The sequence below is a fragment of the Biomphalaria glabrata genome, chromosome 13 (assembly GCF_947242115.1).
Source record: "Biomphalaria glabrata chromosome 13, xgBioGlab47.1, whole genome shotgun sequence".
Classification (NCBI taxonomy): Eukaryota; Metazoa; Mollusca; class Gastropoda; family Planorbidae; genus Biomphalaria; species Biomphalaria glabrata.
In genome coordinates, this window is record NC_074723.1 from 30,990,043 (window position 1) to 31,003,940 (window position 13,898).

The window sequence follows — 13,898 nt, forward strand, 5'->3', positions numbered from 1 at the left end:
ACATACATACATACATACTTACATACATACATATATATCCTTTACATTCTGTTTTATATATCAGATATCTACATCGTGAAACAAAATGTTATTCTACCTTTCCATTATAAAGGCATGTATTTTGTCCCACTGTGAATTCAATGAACAGAAATAAAACAAGGCAGAGTTGGTTCATCTCGGTATAAAAACCTAGATTAGACGAAAGACAGTATTGAATGTAATAACTATTCAAATAATTGTTACCCACCGGATACGACCAAAAAAAAAGAATAAGACAAAGAATTATATCTACATTTAAGAAAAATTATATTTCACTCTATCGATATTTTTTTATTTCTTCATTTTGCCGAAAGTTTGTTAATAAATAAATTGGCTACCTACAGTTTTTTGTAGTTTCGGATTTTAACATAGAAAATTAAATATGTATAGGAGAATTAATTCTAATGAAACATTTTTAATTCAATTGCACTTCTAGAAGTTTTGGTTTAAAACTATATTTGGGGGAGACGAACTTGTCTCCAGGTCTACTGCGTGGTAGACACTAATTTATTTTTAGTCAGCTGGAGCGATTTATTTTTCCAAACTCTCAATTGGAGGCGTCCAAAGGCACTACTGGCCCTGAACAAACAGTTGTCAAACTCCCTTAAAAGCATTGCTTAATTTGATTCCATGCTTCTCAGATTTTGTGAGGTCATCTACTACGTATAGGGGTTGTCTATTCACGGTGATCTTTATGGCAAATTAGATTTACTGGATGACCTCTGGAACATGAGCTCCGTTTTTCCGTGGTTTATAGATAAACCGAAAGAGGCGGCAGCGTAGGCTAATCTGTTTACCGCGAGCTGGACATTATGTTCAGTGTAACCAAATAAGGCACGGAGAAGATGAGAATTTCCTCTAATTTTGGTATGGTACAGTAGACTTCGAAGATTGAACACATTGTTTTAAGTAGTACTCGATACGGGATACGTGCCCTGCCCAGCCTGACTGTCGGATTATAAGAAGATTATACCTCTTTCTCAAGAACGTCGCTGTTTGTAGTACAGTCTTGCCACCGTATGCCCATGATTGTGTGGAAACATCTTTGGTGTTAGCAATCAAGAAGTCTTAGTTTCTTTCTGTATAGTACCCATGTCAAAGGTCCACATAGATGGGTTGAGAGAACCACTGCTTTGTAGACTCTGATTTTTGTAGGCAGGCGGAGCGATTTATTTAGCCATACTCTCTCTTGTAGGTGTCCAAAAAGCTACTAGTTCTGATCAGACGCTTATCAACCACCTTTAGAAGCAGTGCGTCATTCGATAGTATTCTTTCCAGATATGTGAAGTTGTCTAAATCACATTTGTAAGATGATCTTTGGGGTTCAGTAGATTTTATTTAATAACTTCTTAAACCTGATTTCAATTTTTCCGAGGTTTATAGTTAAACCAAAAGAGGCGGGAGGGTACGCTAATTTATTGACCGAAAACTGGAATTCATGTTCAGTGTGAGCAAGTAAGGCGTAGAGAAGCTGTGTTATGACAATTTCATAATAGTTTTGGTATGGCAGAATAAACTTCGAAGATTGAAAACATTGTAAAAAATACCCTGCTTAATAGAACTATGTTTATATTTTAATTATTCTAAACTGGGAATAGTTATTTGCTTTAAAAAGAATACTTCACCTATCACATATTTCAATGACATGTATTAGCTTACCATGTCATAATACATTTCACAACGGCTCAATCTAAATACTTATTTAAATGTTTTATTGACACAATACAGAAGTTCATACATAAAAGTAAAGGGATTCGAGTCACCAATTAGTACATTTTAAAACCATCAAACGTGTGACTAAACATATAGTTGCTGTTGTTTTCTACTATTTTTTTTTTTTTATATTTAGCGACTGGAAAGAAAAGCACTTCTTTGCAATATGTTATTTATTCTTCTTGAAATTAGGTATACAGTGTTTGAAATATGGATTAGTTTCAAGAGTCGCTTGGCTACTTCTGAAACGGGCTCCAGTTTTAATCCCGACTGAAGAACAATTATGTTTGCTAAGCAAGTACACCCTCCTCCAGCATACTACTAAAAAGATTCAACTACAGCGCTCTGTGAAAAATGATAGTTACGTTATAAAAAGGTTATATACTATTAAAGTATTTCAAGTATTATAATGCATTTCAGAAAAAGTCATCGTTTTAATTTTGTACTTTAATAAAACTTACACTCTACAAATACTAGATTGATTTATTATGGAACAATAAAAGAAAGAAAAACTACATTTGCCGTTGTATGTTTAGTTATTGTGATTTAAGTGCTTTGTACTTTTTTTTTTTTTTTACAATTTTAGCTTTAATTGTAGAGAGCTGTGTCGGTAACTTTTACTTTTATTGACAAGATAAGATGGTGCGCAAATGTTTAATTAGGTCTATTGATTCATTAAAACTTGTTTATGTTTGCAAAAAAATGTTGTTTTTTTGTACTGCTGTAAGCTTAGTAACGTAAGCGGTGTCAAATTTGTTTCCCGTCATACGCAAAATTTTCATTCATAAAACAATCGAGCTAAAATAAATATTCTGACAATGAGCCATTTTCAAACCAATTTAACGATCGATCTCGAGTTTTTGCGTTGTGGCCAATGAGTTGAGAATGTTTTCTATCAATATAAACAATATCTTGAAATTTTAAAGAAAAAGGTTAGTCGTTTTGGAAATAAAGACAGACAATAAGTGTTCGTTTAAGAATATAAGATATGAAGATAAAAAAAAATAACTTTAGTTCGGCCTTTGTCAGACTGATCTCTATAGCCTTGGTCGGCAATCCGTATAGGTCTCTAGGAGATGGAAACTCCGAATTTAAACCAACAGCTATCTGTTTGTTCACAGCCGTCTATCTTGAGCATACAATGGCAAATAACAATGTTTTCGCAATGTCGGTATTTACAGTTTAGGGGGATAGACTAAGACAGTGAAAAGAGAACCTAAACAAAGGTCACTTATTAACAAATTACTCTCTTACAGATTCTTTAAGTTTGAGTCCAAAACAATTTTACCAGAATTCAACATGAATCAGTAAAGCTGTTAATTGTCATGATGCCCTTAAGTCTTTTTTTATACGCAGACAAGAGTTCACATCTTCTTTCACAAGTTACTTACGAATATTACAGCTTTAGCATTAACTAAAAATACCCTCCTCTTGATAAATGTTACATGTGATTCACTAATAACAATTGGGACAGTTATTAAAAGACATCACTTATACTCCAAGTATCATATATTTATTCCTTCTCGGGTAAGTCAACGTCAGATAACATTATTGGATAATAACTACATCATAACATCAAGAAATAATTTTTAATTTTTAAATTCAGTTGTTTTTTGGATTCAGAGGAGTATGCTCACAATAGTTCAACTTCTGTAGGACTATCAAAAAATATAGGTCTAATTTTGTTTGATGATCTCTTAGTGTGTAAATGAGAATTGAACTTCAAAGAAATACAGTTTACGGGCAATTCAAAAGTTTTTGTTGTAGAAATAACGATGCGCAATTTAAAACAAAAAATGGGGGGGGGGGGTCGTTTCCAGAAATAGAATAAGAGAGAGAAGGAACGAGACGGAAGAGAGCCTCTCGTTGCACTTTATTTTTAATGATACAATAACTTAAGTACTAACAATTATGTCAAAGAAATTGTTAACATTATAAAAAAGCATATATGTAGAGGAATCTTACTGCCGTAATAAAAAATGTAACAAAATAACGGGCGTAGCCGGTGTGTATTGCTAGTAATGGTAATGGGAAGCGTGGTCGAGAGGCTAAGTGCGCTTGAACTTGGCTTGGCTACTTATGAAGGGGGTTCGAGGTTTCGACACCCGACTCGGACAGAGTCAGTGTTTACTGAGCGCCTAAAGGCAGCACAAAAAAAAAAAAACCTTCTAGATACACCCTCCCCCCCCCCCAACACACACACTGGTCCACAACTGAGATTGGACACAAAGCGCTCTGAGCATGCTATAAGCATGAAAGTAGCGTTATATAAAAGCCATAATATATAATTTATTTTTATACTAAATCCTATCTATATTTATAATTATTAAATTTAAAATATCAAAAATGTAATTTAATGTTTATTACAAACTTTCTTACTTTCAGTAGAGCTATTAACACTAAATAGTATCCTATTGAACAGTAGCGACCTACCTACTTAGACTAGGTTTTCTTTTTCAGCCTTTCCTTTTTACTTTGTGTTTTAACACACAGGGCAAGAGAATTGTATTTGTCTAATCAATAGATCGAATAAGGGTAGAGGGGGCTTCCTAATTAGCATTCTTCACTTGGTCGATTCAACGTTTACAGAGTTGGCTTCAAATGACGGTCAACTATAAAGAAACGACAAACTTCAGGTTTTCAGCGTGTTTATGTGAGATCTTTACTTTCGAAATTGAAGATCATTAGTTTTTATGATATTTAGAATTTAATGAGGAATTGAACGAATTTGTCTTCTCCTTCTTATATAATACAGACGTTACTTCAAAAAAGAAGATGATTACGTCCTACTCGTCATGCATTTATTCATGCATTTGGTATGGTAACGTATGCATATTTTAAATTTTAACGGTGCCAGTGAAGAGAAAAGCCGATATTAGTTTTTTTTTTTTTCTGATTGCTCGTTTAAACTAGAAAAGCTATTCGAAATGTGTAAAAAAATAAACTTCGGCTTTCAGAACTTGCGATCAGAGTTGATGTAAATGTGGTCTGTTTCTATGGACCATAGCCAATAAGTGTTTAGTTTTTACCAGCCAAACGACCAACAGCCTTCACTTTTTTCTCAACTAATGTCACAGATGGATGCTCTTATGTTTGTTAACTTATCTTAGCACATTATTCATTGTCTTTGTTAGTATTATCTTATCTTATCTTATAAAATACAGGCGTTACTTCAAAAAAGAAGATGGTTACTTCCTACGCTTTGGAGATTACAAAATTGGGGAATTATATCTGGGCAATGTAAACATTTTTAACATCTACTGAAATATATAATTTGAGAATAGATTTAGAATACAACAATAAGAGCTACTATGCGCAATACTCACAATTTCAACTATTGAGTAAAAAAAAACCCTACAAATTCAAGATAGGAGCCTATTCTGGAGATGCTGGTGATAATATTTCCTATCACAATGGCATGTACTTTGGTACTTTTGATAAAGATAATGATAACCATTTTACACAAAACTGTGCATTAAACTATCAAGCCTGGTGGTACAAGCAATGTCATCATTCTAACCTCAACAGTAAAGGGGGAAGTAAGGACTATAGCAAGGGGCTTAACTGGACATATTTAACAGGATACACGGAGAGTGATCACTTAGCGAGATGAAAATAGGACTAAGAGAATAAAATTTACCGACTAATTTACTCATTCAAAATGTCTGAAATTTTTTCAAATAAAAATATTTTGTACAAAAATAAAAGTACTTTTTTTCTTTATATTTTTATTTTCGTAATAAAACAAAGAAGTGTCTACTATGAAGGCCATGGATACAAATTCAATAACATATATCTATACCAAAATTTGTTGTATCAACATCACCGGTCCTTAGCACGATATTAAAAGATTGATTTACATTTTTATAAAACTTACTGCAAGTCCCCTCTACGACCTCCATTTTCTGTAGCGTAAAGGATGATGTTTCACATTGAGTCGTGACTTACACTATGACTGAGCCTGTTTAGTAGCCGTCATTACAAAGTACTGAGTTTGTCATCATGCGATGATCTGTAGAAATAAATATTTTTTGTCCCTGGTATCTGATACACAGCATTTTTGCTTATTTTTTATTCCTAAGCTTGAATTATTTTTCAGTATCTGCTTTTAACTTGCAACTGTCATATCTATTTATACTGGAACTGAATGGCTTTAGCTGATAATGTAGTTAACCCTGTGTTATTAAGTAAAGATATATTGAAAGGTATTTTCACCAAAACATGAGCCCATGCAACAGTTGAGTTGATAAATTTAAAGTATAGAAGAAAAGGAAGTCGTTCTCTTGCAGAGCTGTCATTGTTGAAAAGAACTCCCTTTAAACAAGCCTATCTCAATATGTATATATATACATAGCGCAACTGCTCTATACATTTAATGGATTATTTTCCGTATAGAACAACAGATACATATGTCCACAGAATTATACAGCTATAATTTTACTTGGAAGCTTACTTCACACCGCAATATTCTCCAGAATTGACTCAGGATGTCGTGATTAAACAGAGTGTCATCTCTAACAAAAATTTTTTTTTAAATATTAGGAAGATTTTGACACCGCTCAAGGGAGAATTGAGTAATTTTTCAGTAGTTATGCGTTTCTTTTTTCTATAAATTATGCACATTTTCTCATGCCGAACCAAAGGCATGAGAGTGGCTGCTAATAAACATTCTATTTTAGAGCAAGCGATTTAGAAAATAGATACACAGTGAAACCGATTTACAAAACATCACACTGAAATTAATTTTAAGGGTTAAATGTGTATATCTACTTATTTTCTTTTTTAGGAACGACTGATGACACATTTGTACATCTAACAGATCGACCTACGACGTCTTGTCGTAACATTAACATCACCCATGATCGCGTTATAGTAAGGTTCATCTCCGGGTTAAAGGTCATGTGTGACACCCAGACAGACGGTTGTGGATGGATCATCATTCAGAGAAGAAACAACGGAAAAGTAGATTTCTACAGAGACTGGAAGGAGTATCGTGACGGCTTTGGAGATTACAACATTGGGGAATTTTATCTGGGGAATGAAAACATTTTTGTGTTTACTTCTACTAGACACTATGATTTAAGAATAGATTTAGAATTTAACAACAAGACATACTTTTGCGCAATACAGAGACTTCAAAATATTGAGGGAGTCTGAGAAATATAAACTACAGCTAGGACTTTTTTTCAGAAAACAGTTCTGATAATGTATCATATTATATATATGTTCTTTACTACTTTTGATAGCGATAACGACATGGACAGTGAAAATGGTGCAAAAAGGTTTAAGGGTGCCTGATGGTACAAGGCCTTTTGTCAAGAGCAGGGGTGTGTAAGATGTGAGACTGTGTGTGTGTTTGTTTTAGTAGTTGTGAGTGGGTGAACTGTTTTGGCACGGGGTTTTCAAGGGGGGACCATAAGGTTTCTAGCGGTCAGTCTACCGCAGTTGGAGAGCTGATCTGGTCTTGGTCAGAATTGTGTTTTGAAGGGGATGTATTTTTCATGTATTGTATCGGGGTAATGTTTGCGCTCTCAATGACTAATTACGATTACTTATGATCTAGATTGTATGTCACCTAGCGATATATGTTTTTGGTACATTTTAAACCAATTAAGAATTATTGAGAACGATTTTGTAAAGCACATGAGAGTCTAGTAAATAAAGTCTGATATTTTATAACTCAGTGTTTCTTAGTAGTATCTAAGTTGTTTGTACTAGATAAACGATAACTACAGGCAACATTCATCTATTACGCTTACACCTCACTGATTGAATCCTACCCCTACACGAGCTATATACATGTATCGAACAGTTATTAAACAAAAGATAAAGTTTTTTACACCTGTCATGAATCGAATCTGAACGGAATATGGGAAAGTAAATTTATAGTGCATGGGATACAATGGATACATTTAACATCATTTTTAGGAGTATTACCTTTACCGAGATGAAAAGAGAACGGATATAATACAATATTTTTTAGATACCCTAACTTGAGAGCGTAAAAAAAAGCTAATAAAAAATGGTATATTTTGGATTCTTCTTAAGTTGAAGTTACAATATACATCATTCTATGTCACAACAATTATTATGGCCAATTACACTCTGGAACATTCTTTTATTATGACAATGTTGTTGATTTAATTCTTTGTATTCCTTTACAAACCTTACAAAATAAAGGTATTCCGACACGTTGAATGACTCTTTATTAGGTTTAATTAAAAATACAAGAGAAATGTAAAATAAAAAATATATATGTATTTGTTTATTCTTCTTCTTCTAAAGCCGCTAATTAAATTGCACAAAATGTATATTCTTACTATTAAAACGTGGTATTCATAGACATATATATATATATATATATATATATATATATGTCTATGGTAGTATTGCAAATGGAGATAACTGTGTTATTACATGGCTATACCAAACATATTCAGAGTTATCCTTCTCGATATTCAACTTGGAATTGGATATCTGAAGTGATTTTTTTTCTCGCGTCAGAAAATTACTTAATTTCTGTACTTAAAAAAAAAGAACAACATTGTAGCTAGCTTTGACGTCGACTCATTTTCTTGTCGCTTTTTGGTAAATATTTCCATCAATCCTCCAATCTCTAGGCGTAGTCTAACAATCTTTTTATTCGCTGCTCAAACCAAGAATGGCGTCATATTTGTTTCATAATGACGTTTATATTTTGTTCTTTTTAGAAACAGCTTATTATCATGATCCACACACAAAAAGTTAAGATCCGTTCTCTTTTTCTGGTAGATTCTCATTTTATAAACACACTAATGTTAAATGTCATGGTACCAATCAATTAAAAAAAAAATTAAGGGCCCTAATGTAGGTGCCGACATTTCGGCTGACCAGATGGAACCATGTCGCGGGCCGGATCTGGCCCACGGGCCGTATTTTGGGCATCACTGATTTATGGTATAAGAAATATTTATCCTTAATTGGGTTATTTTATAAAAGACTAACTGTTAATCGACAGCTTTAGATTTGAAATAAATTATTCCTTAGCAGACAATTTAGCTATTCAATATGTAGTTTTTGTTTTTATCACAAACGCGAGCTGCCGCCTTATAGGGCTCTTTTAGTCGCCCGCCAATAGAAAGACTATTGAAAATATAAATGTTGAAATATTTTATTTACGTCTCGTTTCTCGCAACGCACAAATAAAATTTATTGTATTTATTGTATTTATTGTATTTATTGCATTTATTGTATTTAGTGTATTTAGTGTATTTATTGCATTTATTGTATTTATTGTATTTATTGTATTTATTGTGTTTAGTGCATTTATTGTATTTATTGCATTTATTGCATGTATTGTATTTATTGTATTTAGTGTATTTAGTGTATTTATTTCATTTAGTGTATTTATTGTATTTATAGCATTTATTGTATTTATTGCATTTATTGTATTTATTGCATTTATTGTATTTATTGCATTTATTGTATTTATTGTATTTAGTGTATTTATTGTATTTAGTGTATTTATTGTATTTAGTGTATTTGGTGTATTTATTGTATTTAGTGTATTTAGTGTATTTAGTGTATTCATTGTATTTAGTGTATTTATTGTATTTAGTGTATTTATTGTATTTAGTGTATTTAGTGTATTCAGTGTATTTAGTGTATTTATTTCATTGAGTGTATTTATTGTATTTAGTGTATTTATTGTATTTAGTGTATTTGGTGTATTTAGTGTATTTAGTGTATTTAGTGTATTTAGTGTATTTAGTGTATTTAGTGTATTCATTGTATTTAGTGTATTTATTGTATTTAGTGTATTTATTGTATTTAGTGTATTTAGTGTATTTATTTCATTTAGTGTATTTATTGTATTTAGTGTATTTATTGTATTTAGTGTATTTGGTGTATTTAGTGTATTTAGTGTATTTAGTGTATTTAGTGTATTCATTGTATTTAGTGTATTAAGTGTATTTTGTTGTATTTAGTGTATGTAGTGTATTTAGTGTATTTAGTGTATTTAGTATATTTATTTCATTTAGTGTATTTATTTCATTTAGTGTATTTATTGCATTTATTGTATTTATTGTATTTAGTGTATTTATTGTATTTAGTGTATTTATTGTATTTAGTGTATTTATTGTATTTAGTGTATTTATTGTATTTAGTGTATTTGGTGTATTTATTGTATTTAGTGTATTTAGTGTATTTAGTGTATTCATTGTATTTAGTGTATTTATTGTATTTAGTGTATTTATTGTATTTAGTGTATTTAGTGCATTTAGTGTATTTAGTGCATTTATTTCATTTAGTGTATTTATTGTATTTAGTGTATTTATTGTATTTAGTGTATTTGGTGTATTTATTGTATTAAGTGTATTTAGTGTAATTAGTGTATTTAGTGTATTCATTGTATTTAGTGTATTTATTGTATTTAGTGTATTTATTGTATTTAGTGTATTTGGTGTATTTATTGTATTTAGTGTATTTAGTGTATTTAGTGTATTTAGTGTATTTATTTCATTTAGTGTATTTATTGTATTTAGTGTATTTATTGTATTTAGTGTATTTGGTGTATTTATTGTATTTAGTGTATTTAGTGTATTTAGTGTATTCATTGTATTTAGTGTATTAAGTGTATTTTGTTGTATTTAGTGTATGTAGTGTATTTAGTGTATTTAGTGTATTTAGTGTATTTATTTCATTTAGTGTATCTATTTCATTTAGTGTATTTATTGCATTTATTGTATTTATTGTATTTAGTGTATTTAGTGTATTTATTGTATTTAGTGTATTTAGTGTATTTATTGCATTTATTGTATTTATTGTATTTATTGTATTTATTGTATTTAGTGTATTTAGTGTATTTAGTGTATTTATTTCATTTAGTGTATTTATTGTACTTATTGTATTTTTTGTATTTATTGTATTTATTGCATATATAGTATGTATTGTATTTATTGTATTTAGTGTATTTAGTGTATTTTTTTCATTTAGTGTATTTATTGTATTTATTGCATTTATTGTATTTATTGCATTTATTGTATTTATTGCATTTATTGTATTTATTGCATTTATTGTATTTATTGTATTTAGTGTATTTATTGTATTTAGTGTATTTATTGTATTTAGTGTATTTATTGTATTTAGTGTATTTGGTGTATTTATTGTATTTAGTGTATTTAGTGTATTTAGTGTATTCATTGTATTTAGTGTATTTATTGTATTTAGTGTATTTATTGTATTTAGTGTATTTAGTGAATTTGGTGTATTTAGTGTATTTATTTCATTTAGTGTATTTATTGTATTTAGTGTATTTATTGTATTTAGTGTATTTGGTGTATTTATTGTATTTAGTGTATTTAGTGTATTTAGTGTATTCATTGTATTTAGTGTATTTATTGTATTTAGTGTATTTATTGTATTTAGTGTATTTAGTGTATTTAGTGTATTTATTTCATTTAGTGTATTTATTGTATTTAGTGTATTTATTGTATTTAGTGTATTTGGTGTATTTATTGTATTTAGTGTATTTAGTGTATTTAGTGTATTCATTGTATTTAGTGTATTAAGTGTATTTTGTTGTATTTAGTGTATGTAGTGTATTTAGTGTATTTAGTGTATTTATTGTATTTAGTGTATTTATTTCATTTAGTGTATTTATTTCATTTAGTGTATTTATTGCATTTATTGTATTTATTGTATTTAGTGTATTTAGTGTATTTATTTCATTTAGTGTATTTATTGCATTTATTGTATTTATTGTATTTAGTGTATTTATTGTATTTAGTGTATTTGGTGTATTTATTGTATTTATTGTATTTAGTGTATTTATTTCATTTAGTGTATTTATTGTATTTAGTGTATTTATTGTATTTAGTGTATTTAGTGTATTTATTGTATTTATTGTGTTTATTGTATTTAGTGTATTTATTATATTTAGTGTATTTATTGTATTTAGTGTATTTGGTGTATTTAGTGTATTTAGTGTATTTATTGTATTTAGTGTATTTAGTGTATTTAGTGTATTTAGTGTATTTAGTGTATTTATTGTGTTTATTGTATTTAGTGTATTTATTGTATTTAGTGTATTTAGTGTATTTAGTGTATTTATTGTGTTTATTGTATTTAGTGTATTTATTGTGTTTATTGTATTTAGTGTATTTAGTGTATTTATTGCATTTAGTGTATTTAGTGTATTTAGTGTAACAAGAACAAAAAACGTAAAGATTCTAAAAAACAAGCTAATACAAACAAAAAAAAAAGACAAAAATTCTTTTATAGAACTCACATAGTAATCACAATAAATTTCCGTAAGGATCAATAAAGCAGTCTTAGTCTTAGTCTTAGTCTCAGTTCGATTATATTTCTGTAAATAAATTAGATAAAAAAAAATATTTTATCTCTCCCCAATTGTGTAAAAAAAAAATCCTTGTTAAGCACATTTTCTAAATCATCTATACGTTATAGTATTATTATAATAAACCTATAGAGCTTGACCCTATCAATATTAATAATATGTTTGATACTTAGTATTCCATTAAAAGACGTTATAAATTAAACAGACAATACTTTATATCGGATAAATTTGTCCTAATTTAAGTTAGAGTTAGTAGATCGATACTCAAAATACTTTTAAGAAAATAAAATATTATAATCTCCTATTAATTTTTTTTTCATTTCTATATATCCCCCACAACCCCCCAAAAAAGACTGGCTCTAATTTTAAAAAAAAACGTTACGTTTACCTGTAATGTATCTTGAGGGAAATATTTATTTGTTAAAGGTATGTACAGCCAAAAGACTAAAAGGCTGAACATGTCGAAACAAAGATCTACGTTATACGGCTTATGATGAACAACACATTTTGTTTTTAGGTTTTGTTTTTAAAAGGAAAAGAATGATCAACCAAATATCGTTAAAGTATTTACTATTGGGTGTACCCTGTTATAGATTTGATCTATCAGACAGTTATGTCTCCAAGAGATTAACATAAACTTGGTCTAAGGTGAAATGATTATTTATATAGGACTGGTTGACATGCATGTTGAAATGTCAGAGCGAAAAAAAGGTGTAATGTATCAATTTGTCTGCATCAGTCATGTAATTAAATGTTGTAATACATCTAGACTAACAATAATAAATCTGTGAAATATTTTCACTAATTGCTTTCGGCTTTCTCAATGCGCTACGATCCTGTCACTTGTCATGACCAGTTGGGAAGGTGGAGAAAGTAGAGTGTATCAAGGGAACGATGCATGATGTTTTTTTTTTATTTCAAATTGCATTTTATAATTTAAAACAAAGAAATTCTTCACAAGTGTTTCCCAAACTTTTGACCTATGCCTGTCTTGCGCATCTAGAGCTGCTTCTTGTTGGATGTTTCTCTTTTTTGCACCGTAATGGTTTGGGTTTTTAGTTTCTAAGGGCTCGCTATATTGGTGTCATTGCTCTTCTTGTTTTGCCTCGAAATGGAGTTCTCTCTGATGAGGTTTTCTTCCCCAGTGTTTGGTAAGTTAGTTGAATTTACGTGATTTTTCGCGGCGTAGTTTTGAAAACATTATAATATTGTAATGGCGGTCTCAGGAATGCGTATTTTCCTTGTTTAGGGACGCAGGCTTGGGACTCTTTTGGAGTCAAGTCTGATGGTATGGTTTAGTTCTTGCATTCATGGCGTGTTGAATAGTTGTATGTGGCTTCGCAAGCACAGATCAAATTGTGGCACTGAGCTTGAGGTGTACTATAATTCATTTGCAAAATATGTCTAGCTTGCATTTGCTTTGTAAATACTATTGATCTTCATTCATCATTCATGTCATAATATTCATGCATTCATTAAATTGGTGAACGTACACTCTTTTTTTTGTTAACTCATATAAGTAAAATAATCGTTATTATTAATATTGTTCATGTTGAACAATTGTTGTTCAGTTAAATGACATGTATTCGATGCTCAGTAAGCCATAGTTCTAAATGCCGTTACTCTTTGCTTTGGTTTAAACTGTCGAGGAGGGGAACCTGGGAGTTCAAGTAAATGATGTCTGCCCCTAAATCAACGAGCTGAAAAAACCCACCCGACAATGCCTACTCCTTGTAGAATTTTGTAACAATGAAAACATCTCGCCTCCCCCCGCCCTTCCTACCCCCCATCCCAAAAAACAAAACAA

General features: G+C 30.2%; 1 protein-coding gene across 1 annotated transcript in view; it reads right to left on the reverse strand.

Annotated features, from left to right (window-relative positions):
* LOC106061984 (angiopoietin-1-like) overlaps window positions 1–5,180 on the reverse strand; it is a 24,686-nt gene extending 19,506 nt beyond the window's left edge. The window contains exons 1-2 of the mRNA XM_056007978.1: window positions 5,079–5,180; window positions 98–189 (exon numbers count right to left, since the gene is read on the reverse strand). Coding sequence (XP_055863953.1) covers window positions 98–175 — 78 coding nt within the window. The 5' untranslated portion in view covers window positions 176–189; window positions 5,079–5,180. The remainder of the gene's footprint in view (window positions 1–97; window positions 190–5,078) is intronic.
* Between the last annotated feature and the right edge of the window lie 8,718 nt (window positions 5,181–13,898).